The 23841-nt window shown below is 38.2% G+C and overlaps 1 protein-coding gene across 1 annotated transcript in view; it reads left to right on the forward strand.

The window, feature by feature from the left end:
- The window catches only part of ZPLD1 (zona pellucida like domain containing 1), a 103157-nt gene that overhangs the window by 20882 nt on the left and 58434 nt on the right, over positions 1–23841 (forward strand). The window contains exons 3-5 of the mRNA XM_040336624.1: positions 3993–4174; positions 6765–6837; positions 14283–14380. Coding sequence (XP_040192558.1) covers positions 3993–4174; positions 6765–6837; positions 14283–14380 — 353 coding nt within the window. The remainder of the gene's footprint in view (positions 1–3992; positions 4175–6764; positions 6838–14282; positions 14381–23841) is intronic.

Raw genomic sequence — 23841 nt, forward strand, 5'->3', positions numbered from 1 at the left:
GTCATCTGTGAATGGGGGTGGACCTAAGTTACGTTCACGTAGACTAGGCATTGAGCGGGCGTATTTTAATTTGAATATTTGACGTCATACTGAGCATGCGCCGTTCGTTAAAAACGTCAATCACGTCGGGTCATGCTTTATTTACATAAAACATGCCCACCTCTTCACAATTTGAATTAGGCGCGCTTACGCCGGGACATTTACGCTACGCCGCCGTAACTTAGGACGCAAGTGCTTTGTGAATACAGCACTTGCCTCACTAACTTACAGCGGCATAGCGTAAATACGATACGCTACGCCGGCTAAAACATACGCCGCCCTACGTGAATCCAGCTATAAATATTTAGAAGTGGCTTACTTATGGTATCTGACCCTAATTGGAAAGCTCCTTCGTCACTTGAAATTGTTGTTGCCAGGTTACTAGAACTACATTTAGCATTTTTTTTACTTCCGATTGTGTCCCTACTGAAATGGTTGGTGCAGAACAAATATTTAAGTAACCAATGCATTTCCATACCTTAAAGTTTGCTTTTCCTGTAGTCAGTATATAAAAAAACAATTACTGAAATGTCTACTTGAACATTGTAAATTCTGCCTACGGGCATTAAGGCTGGTAAAAAAAAAAAATTTAACACAAAATAAAACTGCTATCAGTAGCAACAGATAATGTTTCAATTCTTTTTTTCATTAAGCATTACATTTTTTAATCTGACTCAGACTACTATTTGAATAGCTATAAGAAAAAGTAGGGATGTACATCTAATCGTGTATGAAATAATCAGGATCAAGAACTAACCAGCATACGGTAACATCGCTAAATGTAAAATTAGGACTATAATAATCCCAAGAGGGTGATCAAAGACCACAGGAGTTGGAGACAACTCTAATTGAACAATCTTAAGTCAAAGACACTGACAAACAAAAGGGATAATGTTAGCGCTCAGCCTAAAACATTGCTGGAGTAAGATGGTGGTGAAAGGAATATTTATAATCATGCTCAGCAGTACCAGCTGTGAGGTAGATTTTAGTGCTTTTACCCAACAGACCTTACAACAAGAATCTTCAAAGACTGGGCCACACCAAAGGTTGTGCCATGGCTCTGGACCTAGAGAACCCTCTGTGCCTAACTTATGCCATATACAGAGGTCAGGAAAACACCAAAATTCAGAACCCAGGTTAGCCCCACAATTTTCCAGTCCAGCAGGGTCAAGGTACAGCCTCCTGTTGCTAAAGATAGGAAGATCTGGACAGCTGCTGTGCAAAGTTTAGCTTATGCAGCATTTTTGAAGTCTTGATGGAAGCCACCAACATAAAATTATTTATAGTGTACCGAGTATCTTGAATGAAGAAAAAAATAGAAATAACAAAACTCACAAAAATAGTTATATGTTTTCACAGTGGAGTTGCAGAAAAAAAGAGGCATGACGCTTGTAAGAAGAGTTAAATGGGGACCAGTTTAAACGTTTTTCTTTTTTTGCCAATGTCTCAACTTCTTGAAGCGAACAGTATACTCCATATGTCTAAGAATTTACTACATTAATGTGTTCCTCAATAGATGATAAAGAATTAGTTATAACAGTTACTTTGAGCCACTTTAGATACTGTTTGTTAGCAAATTATTTAGGCAATAAAAACATTTTTTTAAATAAAGGTAATAATTGCAGTGAGTTTAAAGGATAACTCCACGCAAAGAAAAAAATAATTTGCTATAACGTTTATGTAAATTAAACTTGGTACCAAAAGAACAAATAGGTAATGTCCTGTTTCTCAGGCTGTCTGCCTGAAAACACATTTTTTGTTGTTTCTACTTGTGATCAACAATAAAGTTAGATTTGATGTGCTAATGATACATTATCTTTTGTTCAGAACCAATAGTGACATCTCTCCAATTACTACAGCAACCCCATTGCTTCAGCTAGTCCATTAGTAGTGTTTGCTGTGCAGCTGAGACTTCTATTTTTCCTTTTTCTCTGTCAGGAACAACAAATTAGCTATTATACACTGCTGCTTGATCCAAAAGTGGCTACTTTGTTGGTCAATGTTATAATGGTAACAAAAGTGCTTTAACAGCCCACCAGGAATAAATACCGGTACATAATGTTTATATAACCTGAAATATGTTAATTGGTATTTTTTTATCGACTTGAGTTCTCCTACATTTCTGTAATTAGTAGTGGGAAATAGTAAATGAAAAATATCAAAATCAACATGAAAGGAACTCACTGTTTTTTACTGTGTTTTTATTTGCATGCTCATTCCCTTCATTATTTCTGTTCTTTCAGCCCTTTTATTAATACTTTAGAAGTTATTAAAATTTACAAATATTTGTAAGTCCATGTGATTTTATTTCTTGATCCAACATCTCAGTTCTTTCTTTGAAATTATTAAAAGTTTAACAATTTAGTTAAAATGAATTACACATTTTCTGTTTAAAGTTTGATATTATATTTTTGGAGAAAAAACAAAAAAACACAAATTTAGAATATTCCGTATTTATGGAGTCTTAATAGTGTAATTTGCTTAAAATAAGTTACTTGGCTGCGGAAAAAAATGTATAGCATAAAAACAAAGCAGCAGTGTTATCAGGTATTACCAGGCTTCTGCAGCATTTATTTTTTATGTGTTATGAACACGTTTTAAGTCCTGTACTACAAAGAGTAAAAATCATAAGGAATTCCATAACTGCTAAAGCTGCACCATTATATAATAAACTGTTACTAAGTTGCACTGTGCTTCCAATACAAAATAGCCAGGTCTACATGATACATATTTATTGTCTTGAACTGCTTTAAAGACACAGAAAAAAGATGTGGATTAAAGAAACTATTGGGCTTATTCAACAAGGCAGAGCAACAATGATGTGTAAACTGCAGTAACCCATTTATTCTGATTTGTTTATTATAGTCAAATCAATTAAGACTTAATTTCTGTTTTTGATGGGCTACTGAAATTTGCACATACATTTCTTATCTTTGCAATGCCTTACTGAATAAACCTGTTTGTGTTGTGATCAAGAAAAAATAAACATGTGGATTTAAAAATATTTGTTTTATTTTTTAGGGTTTCTTTTTGTTTTGCGTGGCTCTTTTTTATTAAAAAGAGGCTGTGGACTGAAAAGAAGGGAAAGGGTAAGTAAATATGTATTACAGTTTGCTATTATGGGTACCCTGACCCTTCTTAGTTAAACAAAAGCAATGAAGTAGCAAAGTAGTCTGTCTTCTAGACAGGAGATAATAGTTGTTCTATTTGGTTGATCGCATGTCCATGGAGAAAGCCAAATACATGCCAGCCAAACATTTTTTGGGGAGAAGCATGTCAAACGTGTTAGATAATTTGTCAAACTGTTTGTTTGTCCAGCAAGACATGTTGTGGTAGCATGTGCTCTACTTTCCCCCCATTCTCTCCATTTCAATATATATGAATGCTCATCCTAACAGCTTTTTTGAGCCAGTTAATGAAGGCGTTTGAGGTTGGTTATGCCTACACGTCTCTCCAGTCCCTGAATTATCCACATACTTTCACTAATTAAATCCATTCATTATTTAAAGTGATCAAATACACCATTTTCCACATTCATTAAATACCTCAATGAAATATTTATTAGTGTTACTTTTGATTACCAACTTCCAAATGCTGTGGCCTACTCTACTCAGGCAATATTCCATTTTTCCTACAAGCTGCCTGGTCAGTTGGGCTGCACCTACAGCACATCTCTAACTTTATTTATTAAGATTTTGTTGCTCAACAAGCTGTTACATGGTGTGTTACTTGGAGGCCCATTTTGAGGTAGGCTTCATAGGCTTTGGATTGGACTGGCAAAATGTCTGCCATGTGTTTCTTTATAGTATTTATTATTTCATTCGTTATATTTATTTGTTATGTAATCCCACAAAAATAATACAAGGAATTATAATTCAACTATAGTCTATTATATACTTGTGCCTTCTGTACAGATTGTGTTCTTTATTTATTTTGTGGTGAATATTTAACAGGTGTCAACGCTACCTGGACTCAATGCATACGGGGAGGCTTCAATGGTACAAATAGGAAATATTTCCGGATATATAGATACCCCAGACCCTCCTACCATTATTAGTTATCTGCCTGGACTTTTATACAAATTTAGCTGCAGTTATCCCCTGGAGTATCTGGTAAACAACACTCAGCTGGCTTCGTAAGTATACACTACAATTATTTTTAAACATATAAAAAAGTGGCAAGGCAACAATCAGCATGAAAACCATATAGATGTATTTCCAAATAATTCCTCCTTTAGAACCATATCAGTCAAACTATTGAGCCACCCTTCTAATCATCTGTTCTGTGAATCACAAACCAAAATCATTATTTAATAAAATTTGCTAACTGTATTAATCCATAGCAGTCAATCAGAATTCAGCATGCAGTAGACAGATAAGTAAATCTGTATGGTGATATAAGATACTGTGCTTTGATCATCATATTTGTTTATTCATATGCACAATTTTAAATAACACCCCCCCCCCCCAAAGTCTATACACGTATTAAAAATGTGAACTGAGAAAAAAAAGTTATCAAGTACATTTGCATAACTATTTTATATCTACTTTCAAATAAATACTTACTTTTGCAAACTGTAAGCATTGCAGATTTTGCAGATTTAAAAAGTAACTTAAAACTTTGTATGAAACAAAAGAAATATTAGCATTTGTGCCAATGTAACTAATTAGTAAGTGTTTATTCTCATGATTACAATAATAATATAAAACATTTACAATTTGTAATATTCTATACTGTGTTTCAGACCCCATTGTTTTTCCAGCTTGTGCTCCCATTCTTATAATTAAAATTCCCCTAAACATCTATAATTGGTAGCTTGCGGTAGATTTATCAATGTTGGGTATTTAGTTATGTCAAATTTTCCTGCCTTCGCCAAACTTCACTGTAACCAAATGTTTATTACACTGCAGAAAGTTCTTAGCAGTGACTGCAATGATAGTGCAGTGTAAAAATAGTAGGTTTGCTATAATTGCTACAAAATGCAATACTCAATTTCAGCATCAAACTCATGTTTATTTTAAGCATATCAAATTATAGCCAATATCAATTCAGCATTACCTCTACTATTATTAATAACCTTCTCATGTTAAATTGAGTTTTCAGGGGACATCATTATGGCATTTCCCCTTTTTTTACAATGTCGTTTAAACAAAATACTCTTAGAGTTTTTATTTAAAGCTAAATTCTAGGCAAAAGGCACATATAGTTAATAAATTCATTCATACAATCTTCAAATTTATTTATTTTTAAACAAGAAGTATAAGTACCTGAATTTGACCTGGTATCAGCCACTTGCCATCCCTACAGAGCAGATTTTGAGTGTGAGAGGGAGAAGCAGTACAAGGAGCCAATTAGTTTATGTACTTACAAGAAGAGAACACAGAGTGGCAGACAAATGAACTGACAACTGTGCTGCTTCTCATTTCACTATCCAGTTACACGCTGTGGTGGGTGGGTCCATAAATGGGTTGATAGGTGTAGGGGCCATCAAACAAGGGCACAAAAAAAAACTGCAGGGAATATCACTGGATTGAAGATAACATTTTGCAGCAAAAGCTGGTTTTATTTTTTCTTTAATGGGTTATTTATTTTCAACGTTTTATTTTTAGGTGTAGTTTAATACAATGTAATGTAAAAATAAATAAAAATAATGCAAACATTTTTAAATGTATTTACAAAATGTTAAAAATAAATAAATGAAATGTAAAGATGGAAAAGATGGAAGCTTAAAAAGCCAATTTCAGCTAATTAAGGTTTGCCAAGTGTTATTAATAGATTCATTATGAACACTTTTTATTAAAAAAATGGATACTGCTTTCAATTTGTGGGGTTGGTTTAACTGAGGATAGCTGCAGATCAAAGGACATTTTTTTAATCTGCACATAAAACCACTAATCTAAATAATATTATTATACTTATTTATCATCAATGAAGCTGGAAAACGCTGTTTGCCAACCATGTTTACACACCGTCATCTATTAGTGCTCCTGCAGCAAAAATGGAGACCCTGTTGTCACACTGACATATCTTCCTAATGATTGCATCAGGAACAGTAGCTATAGTAGCTATGGGGAGGTTTTTGGCATACAAGAAGATGTAGGTAATGGATTAAGTTTTTAGGACATACCTTATATGCCCAAGGTCTTCAGATGGTTAAGAGCTTGTTCATACTGCATTTTGGGGATAGTTTACAGGCCCTCCGTTGGCATTTTGACTAAATATTATTAGTGTTTTACTCTACCACCATTTTTCGCAGCACTGTACACAATTATATTTAATCATTTTTAAGCAATAATATTTCATTTAGACTCTTAACATTTCTGAAAGGGAAATATTCAAATACATATTTCTGCTCAACTTTTCCTTTTTTTTAATAGCACCTTATTTAGCCATTTTCCATAAAATAAACCAAATAACAATTCAACAGGGAGAGTAGAACCCCTATCATATTAAGCAGAGCAGATATACAGACCTAGGAATTCAAATGCAGAGATCTCACCAATGTGTTTCCAAGTGAAATAAGAAACTGTTGGTTAGTTTAACTTTCCAACATGTATTAAAAAATATATTGAATGGACTGACACTTTCAACTTTGTCATACTGTTATTTGCATTGCCACTTAATTACAATATATATCAGATGTGTTTCCTGTACATATTTATAATTATAATGCGTCAATATTAATGGAATTTTGCTGTAATAAATATTCTGATTTACTATTGTAGATCTTCAGCTGCTATCTCTGTGAGAGATGGAAATGGTACATTTATCAGCACATTGAATTTACTCCTTTATAATGTAAGTACAAATAATACAACTGTCCTGTGCACAACATTTTTATTTTATTCATAAAGAAATGTATCCTATTTAGCTTTCATTGCTGGAAGATCAATGTTGCTAGTTTTCGGCATGAGTGATGTTCTGCTTAAACTTGCTCTCACACCCGGGAATTATATTGAAGGGGGAGGGGAGGGGGAAGACGCAAGTTTTGTCACTAGTTTAATAGGTGTCCTTAATAAAGGGTACCTATGGGGGGTCATCCGACAAATGGCGGTGCCGTTACTGTAGCCTAATTGAGCATATAAATAAATTGATGAAATGGATGAGTTGGGGGATAGGGAATAGTCTAAGAAAAGACTGTAGAGTTTAGGTAAGAGGGTTACTATTAGTAGCAGTAAATGACCAAGAAGCTTGATTTGAAATATATCAAAATAAGTTTATTTAGCACAAATCTGGTGCAATTTGGAAGATAATCAGATGTAAAATCCAACTAGTTTAAAAAGTTCCTTAACACATATAACAAGACTCACTGGGACTACAAATAACGGCGCCCGTCTACGCGCGCTGGAAGTTCACACATCAGTGACGTGCATCATGTAAGCATGGTAATTTGCAAGTCCTGATCGTTTATCATAGGGACTATGTGTTAGGTGACCATATGTGGGAAACCAAAAGTCTCACCGCGTCTTAAACACTGTGGTGTCAAATTGATGCATTACCTGGTGGGTGAACCTGTGACTAGGGAGATGGGGGAAGGAGGTGGTGTGGAATATACCGTGTGTTGTCAAGACCCGGAATTGATTGAGAAAAATATAGGAGTAAAAAATGGTAATAATGAATTTAATGGAAGTCCATAAATATTGATGATCCAAAATAATGGAATTTATGCTGGGTGATTGTCAAAGATTCGGACTATATAGTATCATGCGAATCAAACTAGTGATGCATTAATAGGGCAGTTGGTTCAGAGTGTGTAGATAGTGTCAATACTGATTGATCAATCAAATAAATCTTTAGGATATAAATATTGCTCTGAGTATCCGTTGAAATCAATAAAATGAAATGTACAAAGCACTGATCAGTTGTTAGTAGTATGCAATTCACTATATGGTTAGTACTGTTTTTTGTAGATTCACTTGTAGATACATTCAGGGAATTCCGTAGTATGTCTAGTAAGGTTTAATGGCAACAAAAAAACAGGCACCGTCAGGAACTGCTGATCGTAACATATGTTATGGTTCCAGAACAATTATACTGCTTGCTTTACATTCCCATTTGTTACCTTGACATGAATACAATTGGGTCTTTGATCATCCGATCTTGTATAAGTAAAATTACCGACCTGTATTTGTTGTTCATCTAGTTGATAACGGCATCTATGGTAATGTGGTAGCAAGTTTACCAGTAATGTTTGGTTGATCCGTGTGGTCACTGAGGACCTTGATGCGCTGGTTGTGGTAGTTCCTCAGAATGGTTTTTCTCAATGAGTTGTTGGAGAGGCTGCACGATGCACGCTGAGTGGCATGTGTGCTTAGTGCAGACATGCAAACAGCCTGTCTGTCGCAAGGCGCCTCCTCGGCTTGTATGCTGTTTTCAGAAGCCGGTCCTTCGTTCTCCCATCAGCCGGCTGAACGCCGGGGTAGACGTAGCGGGCGTCGGATTGTGACGTTGACGCGTTTCACCGTGCTTTGTGGCGTAGCTTCTTCCTGGACGTGCTCTCACACCCTCCTAGTAACTGGAGCCCTAATACCAACGTTCCCTTAAAGTGCAAATTTAGTCAGAAAATTAAGTCCTGCTAGATACCGGGCTGGTCCCCTTTGCAGGTATAGCTATGTGAAACATAAAAAATAATACCTATACTGTTTAAAATCTAGTAATACACTGTCTCGCCGTGCTCTGCACATGCTAAGTTGTTCTCAGTTTTTGGCATTGTGCTGAGAAATTAGCCACTAGAGGCAGATCTACTGACAGCCTAAAGATTTAATTCTTCCTTAGGGGGGGTTTTGGGCTTTAGCAAAATGGCAGCCTCCAGCAAGACGAAACAGGAACAATGCTGGAGGAAATGTACAGCACTGTACTTTTGGTAGCTACATTTTTAATGTGGAATGCTTCTTGCTAAAGGAAATTATTTTTATCAAGTTGTTATGGGTACAATTCAGCTTTAAGTACATTTAACTACACGTGTGCATGCTTGCCTCTCTAGCTCTGAGAAATTATGGACCAAAGACTAACCCTCCGGTGACAAGCTACAAGTGCTAAAGCATTGTCACTGGAAAGGTCTACTTACTATAATTTCTCTGAAATTTAGCTCTCTATCTGTCACAATAAAGCCATACAAGAGAGTCTCTCTCATCTAACTTAATTTCTAGTGTACAATAAAAAAAAAAAAGACAACGCATTAGCAAGAAAGAGACCTCATGGAAAATATTACAGGCAGATGAAACTGGATGCAGAGACCTCCCCAATACAATATAATCTAAAAAATATATAAGACATTAGACAGTGATTTAACCCACTAGCATCCCTAACCCGATGCATCTATTCTGGATGAATAAATACCTTAACTCATGAAAAAACGTATGGTACTGTATGTGAAAATCCTTGAGAATATTGGTTCTTTTTATTAGATTATTTTGTTTTATAATTTAAACTTTTTTTTTTAATGCTTTTTGTCAAAAAGATATTGAAATTAAACCCCTCCCGCCCAGCCTATTGTCAAATGACAGCCTAGCAGGAGCCTCGTTATCCTGGGAGGATGTCATATGATGTCCTCTCAGTATTGGACCTCATGCGCACCTCACAAACTGCGCTGCAGCACAATTTTTTGTTTATTTAGCAAAAAATAAAAAAACCCAGAGAGGATTAAATACCATTAAAAAGAAAGCTCTATTTGTGTTAGAATTATAACAATCTCATTTGGTTTCAGCGTTGCATGACAGCGTAATTGTCATTCAAAGCGCGACAGCGCTAAAAGATGAAAAAAGTGTCCAGCATTGAATTGGTTACAGCAAAAGAGCCTATGTAGATACAAATCTCATTTCGTTTTTGGTTAGAAATTGATACTTACTTATACACAGTAATTATGTAAATTAGAAAATGTATTTTAAACTTTCTAATCAGCGTTCAATGAAAGCAGTGGGTTTGAAAGAGTGGGATTTTATGGTTAACGCAAAAGGCTGAAAATGCAAGCTTTTAAAAAACACATGTTTGTTTTCCTGCTTGTCTTAAAAGCTCACATTTGTAATCCCTTGAACAGTCTGTTCACTCTGCAAATTGAATGTTCACTTAACTTTGTTGAAAAGTTAAAGATATTTTCCATTTAAATACTCTTTGCCCTGTGTGCAAGGGAAAAATAATGTATTTTTGTTAGTATTCAACTGACTGAAGTGAATACAGTTTTACATTATGCTCCAAGCCAAATGAACATTACCTTTGCAAAAGTCAACATTCTCTCTTCCTTAATGCGGTATTAATGTGATGTGTTTACGGAATTTGTTTTCTTTTAGTTTCATCTGGAGAACAAGCTCTCTTCGAGATGTAACAATTATAAAGTTGAGACAAACCATTTACCACTGCCAGGGGTTCTTTAACCAGACAAAAGACGTCTACAGGGTGGTTCGTTAACTCTGGGATGTCTATGGACGTCCTCCCAGAATCGCGCTCCCGTGCGCCCCCTGGGGCGCACACACGGGAGTGTCCGGCGCATCACGGATCGCGGTAAATTGACGCTGATAGCGGTTGTTTACCACATGATTGCTCAGTCCAATGGAGGAGTGATCACTTGTAAACAAACCGGCGTCATTTGATGATGCCGGTTCCTCCCTCCCCTCTCTGTACCGATCGGTACAGTGTGAGAGGGAGAGAGCGGAGGCAGCAGCACTGTGGTCTGGATCTGTGACAATTGCAGTCACAGATCCAGCCATCCATGCTCAGCCATCCCACCAATACTCTGCAATACCCCCTGCCAATACTCTGCAATACCCCCTGCCAATACCCGGCCAATACTCTGAAATACCCGGCCAATACTCTGGGGAAAAAATGGGTTTTAACCACTTCTCGAACGCTGGCCATCATATGACATCCTTGAATTTGTGCAGGGATATCTGAATGATACCTGCAGCTACAGGCATAATTCAGATATCAGCTTTTTCAGCCGGTGATTTCTCTACACCATAAGAATGATCATGGTGGCTGTTCTGCTTATTGTTCTTACGGGAGGTGCTTCTACTGACTCACCGCTACGATCGAAGAAGCCAGGATAATTTTTTTCAGGCTTCCCAGCCTAGAGGTGAGATGTGGGGTCTTATTGACCCCACGAGTCACTGTAAAGAGGACCTGTCATGTCATATTCCTATTGCAAGGGATGTTAAAATTCCTTGTAATAGGAATAAAAGTGATCAAAACATTTATTTTTGGGGAAAAACGTGTCAAACTAAAATAAATAAAGTAAAATGAACAATACAAATTTTTATTTTAAAGCGCCCCTGTTCCCGTGTGCTTGCATACACAAGCGAACGCACACGCAAGTCCCGCCCACATATGAAAACGGTGTTCAAACCACATGTGAGGTATCGCTGCGAACGTTCGAGCGAGAGCAATAATTTTGGCCCTAGACTTCCTCTCTAACTAAAAACATGTAACCAGTAAAAATATTTAAAGCGTTGCCTATGGGGATTTTTAAGTAGCGAAGTCTGGCGTTATTCCACGTGGAATTTTAAAGGGTGACATGTTAGGCATCTATTTACTCGGCGTAAATTCATCTTTCACATTATGCAAAAACATTGGGCTAACTTTAATGTTTTTTTTTTTATTTCCCAAAAAAACACATTCGAAAAATTGCTGTGTAAAATACCTTGCGTGATAAAAAGTTGGAACGACCGCCAGTGTATTCTCTAGGGTCTTTGCTAAAAAAAAAAAAAAAAAAAATGTTTTGGAGTTCTTTCTAATTTTCTAGCAAATAAATTCGGATTTTTACATATAGAAGAGAAATGTCAGAATTGGCCTGGGTGCTCCAGAACGCCTGAAGGTGCTCCCTGCATGTTGGGGTCTCTGTATGTGGACACGCTGTGTAAAAGTCCCACACATGTGGTATCGCCATACTCGGGAATAGCAGAATGTGTTTTGGGGTGTATATTTTGGTATGGATATGATGTGTGAGAAATAACCTGGCAATATGAAAATTTTGTGAAAAAAAAATCTTGATATTGCAAAGAATTGTGGGAAAAAATTACAACTTCAAAAAACTCACCATGCCTCTTTCTAAATACCTTGGAATGTCTTATTTCTAAAAAGGGGTCATTTGGAGGGTATTTGTACTTTTCTGGCATGTTAGGGTCTCAAGAAATGAAATAGGCCGTCAGTACTTCATGTGTGATAAATTTTCAGATATTGGCAACATAGCTTGTGGACTCTATAACTTTCACAAAGAACAAATAATATACACCAGTGTTCACTAATTTTTACCAAAGATAAGTAGCAGTATAAATTTTGGCCAAAAATTATGAAGAAAAATTACAAATTTACAATTTTTTTTTACAGAATTTTTAATATTTTTCTTTTATAGCACAAAAAATAAAAAACCCAACGGTGATTAAATACCACTAAAAGAAAGCTCCATTTGTGGGAAAAAAAGGACAACAATTTCATTTGGGTACAGTGTTGTATGACTGAGTAATTGTCATTCAAATTGTGAGAGCACCGAAAGCTGAAAATTGGTCTGGTTATTAAGGGGGTTTAAGTGCCCAGTGGTCAAGTGGTTAAATGATCAGCTTTTATTTATTTCAATAAAACCTTTATTCCAATACTTATAAAGTATCAGCTGGAGTTTGGCTTCAATTTATTAGTGTTTCTAAATCTGCTAGTACATTTAACACTACCCTCTCCCACTAGACTGACAATGCTGCTGTCCAAAAGGTGCCCCCTGTGCTCATTCATCCAGAGTTCGGGCACTCTAATACAGAAGGTGTGTTACTGGCCAGATTGCCAGGTGAAAACAGAAGGAAAAAAAGCCTAAAAAATAAAACGCATGCAGCCACCACATCTAACACTGTGGGTTTAGTAACACTTTGAGGTTGATTTAAAGCGGGGTTCCAACCACAATTAGCATTTTTTAAATGTCCTTTCATCATGCGTTTTTATAATATAAATCCAGTCACTTACTATTTTACAATCCGCCGCTGCTCCGCATAGTTTATAAAACTCTGTCCACACCGTTGTCATTTTGCTTGTGGGCATTGTGAAGCCCACAAGCACTTACTTCCTGGAAGTCTTGGGATGGGGAGTTATAATAGGGCAGCACACTGCATCCTGGGAAATGATGACACACATTTCCCAGAAGGATTAGCGTGCTGAGGAGCCGAGGGAGATGATGTCAGAATCCTAGGTGATTCCAAAGGCAGATTTTGTGGGACCGCATAGCAACAGGCATTTCCAGGTGAGTAAAACATTTTTTTTTCTTTTTTAGGTCCAATGAGCACAATACAGTAATGGAAAAAAAATTGGGATGGAAACTTCACTTTAATAAAGGCAAATAGACTGTGCTCTTTGCAAAATGCAGTTGCATTCTGCAAGTGTAGTTGCTCCAGAGCTTAGTAAATTAGGTAAAGCTTCACTTTGCAAAGAATACCCAATCACATGCAAGGAAAAAAAAATGGAATGATGGAAGTCAGCAGAGCATCTGCCCATTTACGAGGCTCTGGAGCAACTGTACTTGTAGAGTGCAACTGCACTTTCAAAAGTACACAGTCTGTATGCCCATTAGTAAATCAACCCCTTTAAGTCAACTTCCAATAAAATACTTATGTACCGTATTTATCGGCGTATACTGCGCACTTTTTTGCCCTGAAAATCAGGGCAAAATCGTGGGTGCGCGATATACGCTGATACCCGCTTTCCCGCGCTGAGTTTGAATACTGCACCGGCATATACCGAGCGCAGTACACTCGTGTATAGTCGGGCAGGCTCGGCTCCTCTCGCGCTCACGTCCTGGACGTACAGGACGTGAGCGCGAGAGTAACCGAGCCTGCCCGACTATACACAAGTGTACTGCGCTCGGTATATACCGGCACAGTATTCAAACTCGGCGCGGGAAAGCGGGGATCGAGCAGGGAGGACGCCGCAGAAGGACGCCGGACGAGACGAAGAGGACACCCGAAGCCGCAGACGGACGCTGGACCCGACGAGGCCGCTGCGCAAGACACCAAAACTAAGTACAAAAAACTTTTTTCCACAGGAATGCGGGTCCACTTTAGGGGTGCGCGCTGTAGGCCGGAGCGCGCAATACCCCGATAAATATGGTAATTACCTATATACGGTATATTGTATATGCTGTTTTCACTCACCCTCTCAAATCATAAATCGTGTCCTATAGTTTCTGGTATTGTAATAAATCTATGCATTTAATTCACCAAACTAAACTAATAGTTCTAGGCGTCAATTCATTGCATCACTTTTTACTCTTACAGGATTCAACCTACAGCCAGCAGTTGTTGATACCAAGCACTGGACTGCCATTGAAAACAAAAATATATGCAGCAGTGAGAGCAACCAACCTTGATGGACGGTATTTTGAAACAGAATATTACTGTCCTTGCTTGTGTTTCATGCTCTGATCTTGTATTGTAATGGTTTATTTATAAACAAGGATTTTTTCAATATTGTTTTTAACTTTCCATAGATAAAGAATGTATAAAGATTTGAAAATGAAACAAGGACATGCTTCATAATAATTACACTCCGAAATGAAAAATGAAGGTCTTTAACTCTTTGCCTGACAGAGCCATTTTTTTAAAAAGAAACCACAAAATACCTGCGCTTGTTAAAGGACTATTAAATAAATCATTTATATAAGCAGCTAGCAAAAAACTTTCCTGGGAAAACCATAACATAAATAACAATAACATTGCAGTGCTTATTCTGGTAGAAACATAATCCACCAGGTGAATAGGCTGTGTAAACGGGATAAATTATACTATGAAACTACATGATCAATGCACATCTTATGCAAGCGAAAAACACAATGTGCATATAGGAATGTTTACCAAATCTTTAATTTAAAAATGCATCTCTGGGCAAATAAATGTTTTGGTAGTTTTGGATAGGGTGGGGAAGAATTATACTGTGTGCTAAGGTTTTTTGTCAGTGTCCACACTGAAGTGATAAAACCCCTTTGTACTGGTGACCATTGTCATCTAGAAAGTGAGTGAGGAACGTCCACAATTTCCGTATAACACACAGTAATGGCAACACAAATTACCCCAAAGGTACATAAACAGCAAAATATGAACTGAAACTGGTTTTACCCTTCACTACTTTACTCAAAACTAAAATACATTTTAGCTATACATACAATTTAAATCAATTTCCCATTTGTCAACAGAGTATAGGTGGTTATAAACAGAACATTGACCAAACCGATTTTGGCCAATGTGAGGGACATTCTTAAGTCTGTAGAGGGAAAGTAATTGTATGACCTGGTGGAAAACCTTACGTTACATATTTCTTCCCCTTAATTATTTTTTTGTTTCATATAAATTAAAAACAAGATTAAAGTGGTTCTAGAGGCAGAAGTTTTTTTTTATCCTAATGCATTCTATGCATTAAGATAAAAAACCTTCTGTGTGCAGCAGCCCCCTCAGCCTCCCTTATACCTACCTAAGCCCTATCTCGCTTCAGCGATGTTGCACGAGAGCCTTAGGTGTTCGGGACTCTCCGTCCTGATTGGACACAGCAGTGGACACCATTGGCTTCTGCTGCTGTCAAAGTCAATGAGACAATAAGGATAGAGAGGAAGCAGGGCTGAGCCATGGCTCAGTGTCTGAATGGACACACATTTCACTGGTTTGGCTTGGATTCCCCCATAGCAAGCTGCTTGCTGTGGGGGAGCTCAGCAGGAGGGAAATGCCAGGAGTGCCAGCGAGGAACCCAAGAAGAGGAGGATCTGGGTTGCTCAGTGAAAAACCACTGCACAGAGCAGGTAAGTGTAACATGTTTGTGGTTTAAACCAAAAAAGAAACACAAGATTTTAATATCGCTTTAAAAACATGTTATATAACACAAATATTCTGTATTAAAATATGATTTTATGCTTCATTAATACACCATCTCACAAGAGTGAGTACACCCCTCATTTTTGTAAATATTTTATTATAACTTTTCATGTGACAACACTGAAGAAATTACACTTTGATACAATGTAAAGTAGTGAGTGTACAGCTTGTATAACAGTGTAAATTTACTGTCCCCTCAAAATAACTCAACACATAGCCATTAATGTCTTAACCGCTGGCAACAAAAGTGAGTACACCCCTAAATGAAAATGTCCAAATTAGGCTCAATTAGCCATTTTCCCTCCTCAATGTCAGGTGACTCGTTAGTATTACAAGGTTTCAGGTGTGAATGGGGAGCAGGTGTGTTAAATTTGGTGTTATCACTCTCCCTCTCTAATACTGGTCACCGGAAGTTCAACATGACACCTCATGGTAAAGAACTAAAAAAAAAAAAGAATTGTTTCTCTACATAAAGATGGCCTAGGCTATAAGAAGATTGCCAAGACCCTACAACTGAGTTGCAGCACAGTGTCCAAGACCATACAGCAGTTTAACAGGACAGGTTCCACTCAAAACATGCCTCACAATGGTCGACCAAAGAAGTTGAGTGCACATGCTCAGCGTCATATCCAGAGGTTATCTTTGGGAAATAGGAATGCTACCAGCATTGCTGCAGAGGTTGAAGGGGTGAGGGGTCAGCCTGTCAGTGCTCAGACCATATGCCGCACACTGCAATAAATTGGTCTGCATGGCTGTCATACCAGAAAGCAGCCTCTTCTAAAGATGATGCACAAGAAAGCCTGCAAACAGTTTGATGAAGACAAGCAGACTAAGGACATGGATTACTGGAACCATGTACTATGTTCTGATAAATGTATTTGGTTCAGATTGTTTCAAGTGTGTGTGGCGGCAATCATATGAAGAGTACAAAGACAAGTGTGTCTTGCCTAAATTTAAGCAGGGTGGTGGGAGTGCCATGGTCTGGGGCTGCATGAGTTGTCGGCACTGGGAATCTACAGTTCATTGAGGGAACCATGAATGCCAACATGTACTGTGACATAATGAAGCAGAGCATGATCCCCTCCCTTCAAAGACTGGGCACAGGGCAGTATTCCAACATGATAATGACCCCAAACACACCTCCAAGAAGGTAAAGGTTATGGACTGGCCAAGCATGGCTCCAGACTTAAACCCTATTGAGCATCTGTGGGGCATCCTGTAAAACAGAAGGTGGAGGAGTGCAAGGTCTCCAACATCCACCAGCTCCATGATGTCATGGAGGAGTGGAAGAGGACTCCAGTGGCAACCTGTGAAGCTCTGGTGAACTCCATGTCCAAGAGGGTTAAGGCAGTACTGGAAAATAATGGTGGCCACACAAAATATTGACACTTTGGACCCAATTTGGACATTTTCACTTAGGGGTGTATAACAGCAAATGTATGCTGTTATACAAAATGCACACTTACTACTTTACATTGTAGCAAAGTGTAATTTCTGCAGTGTTGTCACATGAAAAGATATAAAAAAAAATACAAAAATATGAGGCGTGTACTCACTTTTGTGAGATACTATACATCTGTATGTACTAATTCCAACCTAATTCCAATTGTGCTCATGTTTTCTATAGAATAAAATATGTGTTGTACACATTTGAATGTTTGTTTTTACTAGGGATGAGTAAGTGTACTTAGGTTTGATTCATGGGTAGTTTGTTAAACCCATCATACCTTTTAGGTCCCCATTTAAGTCTATAGGGGGTGAATCTGAAAAAACAATACTGCCCATTTTAAGTCTAATGAACAAGGGGCAGCAGGATTCCCACAGACAGTGTATGTTTTGTTTCATTACATTTTTTACATGTTTCAATAATTCTGGTGTTCAGTTGGGTGCACCAAAGGTTGCCCCTTTTTTCCCCCTCGATGGGCAGGGGTGGTGTATACACCGCTCCTCCACTGCCCCAAAGATGCTGCTTGCAGGACCTTTCCCATCCTGCAAGTGCACCGCCCCATTGTGAAAGTACTCAGGCTTTCACACTGAGGTGGCTTGAGAGGCACTTTTCAATTCTCTTTACAGGCGCTATTTTTAGCGCTAAAATGCCTGAAAAGACCCCCAATGTGAAAGGGGTCTTAAGGAATGCCCTTTAGTAAATTTAAGGCCTAAGGCTGGATTCACACCTAGGCATTTTTAGTGCTTTTTGTAGATTTGCACTACAGACCATTTAACATGGTTTCCTATGGAACGCATTCTGTAGTGCAAATCTGCGTGAATCCAGCCTAAAGCGAGAGGCAGAAATTCTACACACCAATTTTTTTTTTAAAGCAGTATTTAGCATGTAGAGATGTATTTCAATGTATCTTAATTTTCTTTAAAATTTTCAAGCCAACAGTAGTGCGCAGTCCACTGCAGCTGCCAGAGCGGCTTATTCTGCCTCTAGAAGGTTACGGGGTGAAGGCACCACCAATACCCAAAGACCAATTTTTCCACAACAGGGGCATCAAATGATTTTTTTTTTTACAGCAAGGCCAATTCTTGCTTTTATTTAGGGTACCTCTATAGGGTTATGGTGTGAAGGCACCAACACCCAAAGGCCAATTTTTCTGCAACTGTTACTTCTATCCAAAGTTTGCAAAAGAGACACCAGACTATCTAATAAAAATGTTAATCTTGGCCTGATTATACTATAATTTGGCTTCACTTAAGGCTTGCTCACTGTGGCACAAAACGTTGTTATTTCCATCTGGTCTGCCAAAGAGACACCAGAATGTATCGAAAAAATCTCTAATCTTGTTCCAAGTGCACTAAATTGTGGCCCCAAGCCGTTGTTTACTAAATAAAGCTTCTACAGGTTCTACACACGGTACAGATGCGCCACTTTACAGGCAGACCAAGGGGACCCCCCAGGCACTATATGTAAAGGAATTTTTCATTTTTATTGTTTCACTTTAAGCATCATTAAAATCACTGCTTCGTTAAAAACAATATTTTTCAAAAGTTTATTTTGCATTGGTACATGTCCCCCAGGGAAGTACCCAGGCCACCATACCCCTTTTATGGCAAATAACTTGCATATAAATCTTTAAAATGGGGCCCTTTGATTTTTCAAGTTCAGGTCCCATAGACTTTAATAGTGTTTGAGGTTCAGGTCCAAACTTTTGCTGTGTTCAAAAGTTCTGGCGGGAACCAAACTGGTATCCAGCACAACTGAACAATAATACAAATTCACTTCAAATGCTAGCTGCTTAGGGTTAGGTGAAGGTTGTAAGACAGCCTATGAGAAAGCAATATCAAGTAAAAGAGTGAAATATTAAATTGATATTTAGTGGTCTCTTTGCTTATGGACTTTATTTGCTTATGGCTCCATCAATCATTCACTGTAGCAACCATCTTATATTTTTGGCTGTAAGGAGTGCACTGCAGTACATTAGTTTAAAGGTGCTTTGGTAGGTCACAGTTTCATAAGGCGACAACAGATAGCTCTATAATGGATAAATTACAGTTAGAGTGTTCTGTTTATTGTTTATACTGACATGATGGCAGTATAAGCACTCATATATGACACTATTCAGTTGTATTCATGCAGCCATTCAATATTACTATGATAGCTGTGATTGGCCACATTTATCACATGGTACAGGGCCACTGTGATTTGACCTTTACTATACGATTGCTGTGACAAATCTCAGAGATCACAGTAGTAAACAATAGTGTGATGAATGGCAGCCAATGCTTACTACTGGTAATGTGATCACTGATTGAACACATAGTGATCACATGGCACCAGAGCCAATCACAGCAGCCCTGTACCCCGATCTCTGATCTGCTGCAGAGTACGTCTTCCCAGAACAACCCTTGTCCTGCCCAGCCACTGTATATATATTGAGCAATATTCTTACTAGGCCATATTTTGAACAGGACCCACACCAGACAGCTTTTAATAAAGAAAAAAACATTAAAATATATTTTTTCTGCAAGAAAATCTTCAAAATATTTTAGTGACTACATGTACAGTATTTAAACACACAAACCAACTCTAAACATAGAACTTTTCAGCAACACTATATTGTATAGCAGAAACTAGATCTCCCTGCACGAATACTGTGTGATTAGGATTGAGCGAACCCGAATTGTAAAGTTCGGGTTCGTACCGGACTTTTGGGTTTTTGGTACCCGGACACCAAACCATTTACTGTAAGTTTGGGTTCGAGTTCAAGTTCAGCAATGTAATGGCACGCTGCAGGGCAGCCAATCAACATTTGTTTAACTTGTGTGACCTAGAAGTCATCACAGCCATGCCTACTAATGGCATGGCTGTGTTGGCCAGTGCAGCATGTGACCCAGCATGTGACCCAGCCTCTATATAAGCTAGAGGCACATAGCAGCACGTCACTCTGCTTTAGATAGGGTAGGGAAAGGCTGCTTCTGCTGCTGCTCTGAGGGAGAGAATTAGATAGGAGTCAGACTGTCCTGCTTCAGAAATCAAATTACTCAGCGATCTACATATGTGCAAGTCACTCTGCATTAGATACTTTAGGGAAAGGTTCCTGGTTTTACTTGTAGGGAGAGAAATATATAGGAGTCAGTCCTACTTCAGAAATCAAATTACACCAGCACTGCATATGTTACTGTGAGATACTCTGCATTAGATACTTTAGGGAAAGGTTCCTGCTTTTACTTGTAGGGAGAGAAATATATAGGAGTCAGTCCTGCTTCAGAAATCAAATTACACCAGCACTGCATAGGTTACTGTGAGATACCCCCCTAGATACTTTAGGGAAAGGTTCCTGCTTTTGCTTGTAGGGAGAGAAATATATAGGAGTCAGTCCTGCTTCAGAAATCAAATTACACTAGCACTGCATATGTTACTGTGAGATACACCCTTTAGATACTTTTCTTCTATTGTGCTATTCAAAAAACATCCATTTAGGGCAAAAAAAAAAAAAAATTTGCAGTGTTTCCACCATATCTGTACGTGTGAGATACACCCTTTAGATACTTTTCTTCTATTGTGCTATTCAAAAAACAAACATCCATTTAAGGAAAAAAAAAATTTTTGCAGTGTTTTCTCCATATCTGTACGTGTTAGATAAACACTTTAGCTAGTGTTCTTCTATTGTGCTATTAAAAAAAAACATTTAGGGCAAACATATATATTTTGCAGTGTTTCCTCCATATATGTACGTGTGAGATAAACACTTTAGCTAGTGTTCTTCTATTGTGCTATTCAAAAAACACCCATTTAGGGCTAAAAAATATATTTTGCAGTTTTTCCTCCAGTGTTTCCTGCATATCTGTATGTGTGAGATACACACTTTAGATACTGTTTTTCTATTGTGCTATTCAAAAACCATTTTTTAGGGCAAATATTTTTTTTTTTTTGGTGCGTTTCCTGCATATCTGTACATGTGAGATACACCCTTTAGATACTGTTCTTCTATTGTGCTATTCAAAAAACACCCATTTAGGGCAAAAAAAAATACATGTTGCAGTGCTTTCCTCCACTGTTTGCAGTGTTTCCTCCATATCTGTACATGTGAGATAAACACTTTAGCTAGTGTTCTTCTATTTTGCTATTCAAAAAACACCCATTTAGGGCACTTGTCCGTACCTTGTGCAGAATAGACACTATATCGGCCTTACCCAGCCATTCTTTTATTTCTGATCTTTCTCTCTCTTTTGGGGTGTACCTTAATTAAAAAAATAAGTGAAATAAAAACAAAAACCTGTGTTGGCTACCTTGTCCTCCTCCACCGCCACTTCCACCTACACCTACATCCACCTCAACCTCCTACTCCATATGGACCTCATCCTCCTAGGTCAAGATTTTTTTTTTCTTATGTATTTTATGTTATTTTAAGTTATTTCCCTATCCACATTTGTTTGCAGAGTACTTGCCATGTTCTTACCAACATTTTGCTGCCATTTGCAGCCCTCTAGCCCTCCATTCATTTTTTAGAGACATTTTAGTACTTTAAAGTTCGGGTCCCTATTGACTTCAATGGGGTTCGGGGTCAAGTTCGGGTCCCGAACTCTGACTTTTTTCCGAAGTTCGGCCGAACCTGTCGAACCCGAATATCCAGGTGTCCGCTCAACTCTATGTGTGATCCATTTCTACTCAGGGGCCCGGATTCAGAAAGGACTTACGACAACGTATCTCCAGATACGCCGTTGTAAGTCCAAATGTGCGCCGTCGTATCAATACGCTTATTCAAAAAAGCAGATACGCCTGAATTTTGGCAAGATACGACCAACGTAAGTCTCCTATGCCGTCGTATCTTGGGTGCATATTTACGCTGGCCGCTAGGGGCGCTTCCGTTGATTTACGTGTCAAATATGTAAATGAGCTAGATACGCCAATTCACGAACGTACTTGTGCCCGTCGCAGTAAGCTACGCCATTTACGTAAGGCGTATGTCCAGCGTAAGTTTACCCCTCATAAACCAGGGGTAAGTCATGTTAAGGTATGGACGTCGGAAACGTCGAAACAGCCGTCGTATTTTACGTCGTTTGCATAAGTACGTGAATGGGGCTGGGCGTAGGTTACGTTCACGTCATATGAATGGAGCCGGCGTATCTTAGGGAGTAAATTTTACGTGATTCTGAGCATGCGCGCGAATGCGCCCTTCGTTCGGCCATGCATTTACATGGGGTCACGCTTCATTACAATACAACACGCCCACTGCCTTGCTACTTTGAATTCCGCGGGCTTACGCCGGCCCATTTACGTTACGCCATCATACATATGGGAGCAAGTGCTTTGTGAATACTGTACTTGCCTCTCAATGTTACGACGGTGTAGTGCATATGAGATGCGCTACGCCTATCTAAAGATGCGCCGATCTCTCTGAATCTGGCCCTAAGTGACTGCAACAATAAGGCCTCATACACACGACTGAGTTACTCGTCGGAAACCAGCCCGACGAGAAACTCGACGAGCCAATTTGAGACTTCCGTCGAGGAAATAGAGAACTTGCTCTCTTTTTTGCTCGTCAAGTTCATCGACAGTTTCCTCGATGAAAAATGTACACACAACCAGTTTCCTCGGAAGAAAAGCTCTCCCACCAAGTTTCTTGATGGATTCTGCCGAGGAAACTGGTCGTGTGTACGAGGCCCAACACTGACTGCAAGTATAGGAATTCTCAGAGGCAATGTATAGGATAGCAGAAACTATTCCTCCCTGCAGACACAATGATCAGTCCCTAATCTGTCACAAGATTGTTCAACACAGTGTGCTTGATTTAGCAAAGGCAAATAGGTTGTTCACTTTGCAAGATCATTTTAATTTTGCCTAATTAATGAGATGAAGATCTCTTGACGTCTATCATGTGCGAGCAAATGTACCGGTACTTCTTTTTTCCTTCTATGTAAAGGACATTTAACCACATTTACTAAGCTAAGGGGAATTTTTATTGCAAAGTGAAAATTCCCTTGCAAAGTGAACAGCTTATTTGTCTTTAGGCCAGAAAGTGTTTTGTTGGTAATTGGCAGCTGTAGATGCGAAGAGCTGCGTTATTTTGCCATTTTATACAACCTCAAATAAACCCTCAAAAGCTCATTCCATAGGAATTTGATATTGGTCTGCCTTTTTTATCAACTAGTCCTGTAAAAATATAAAAAAAGCAAAAATAAAAATACCTGACATGTCAGGACTTGTTCTCACTTGACAGTTACCTATGCACTTTCTGTATAGACTACTTCAACATAAGATAACTGATTTGTGTCTGATGAGTGTCTAGTTTTCAAGTAAACAACGGCCACAAAAACACAAGAGTGTTACAGAAGCAGTATCTAAAATAGTTTTTAACCTGGTAAAATCCAGATCTGTTTTCACACTTTGGCTATTGGCCTATTGGTTTTAAAATTACTTTGTTATTACTTACGATACAGAAATAAGGCATATTTTTGGGAATAAACAAGGCTTTGGTTGATATTACAGTTAAATGATTTATTTAATTTCATAGACATCTAATTAATAAAC

Source organism: Rana temporaria, chromosome 2 (assembly GCF_905171775.1).
Source record: "Rana temporaria chromosome 2, aRanTem1.1, whole genome shotgun sequence".
NCBI lineage: Eukaryota > Metazoa > Chordata > Amphibia > Anura > Ranidae > Rana > Rana temporaria.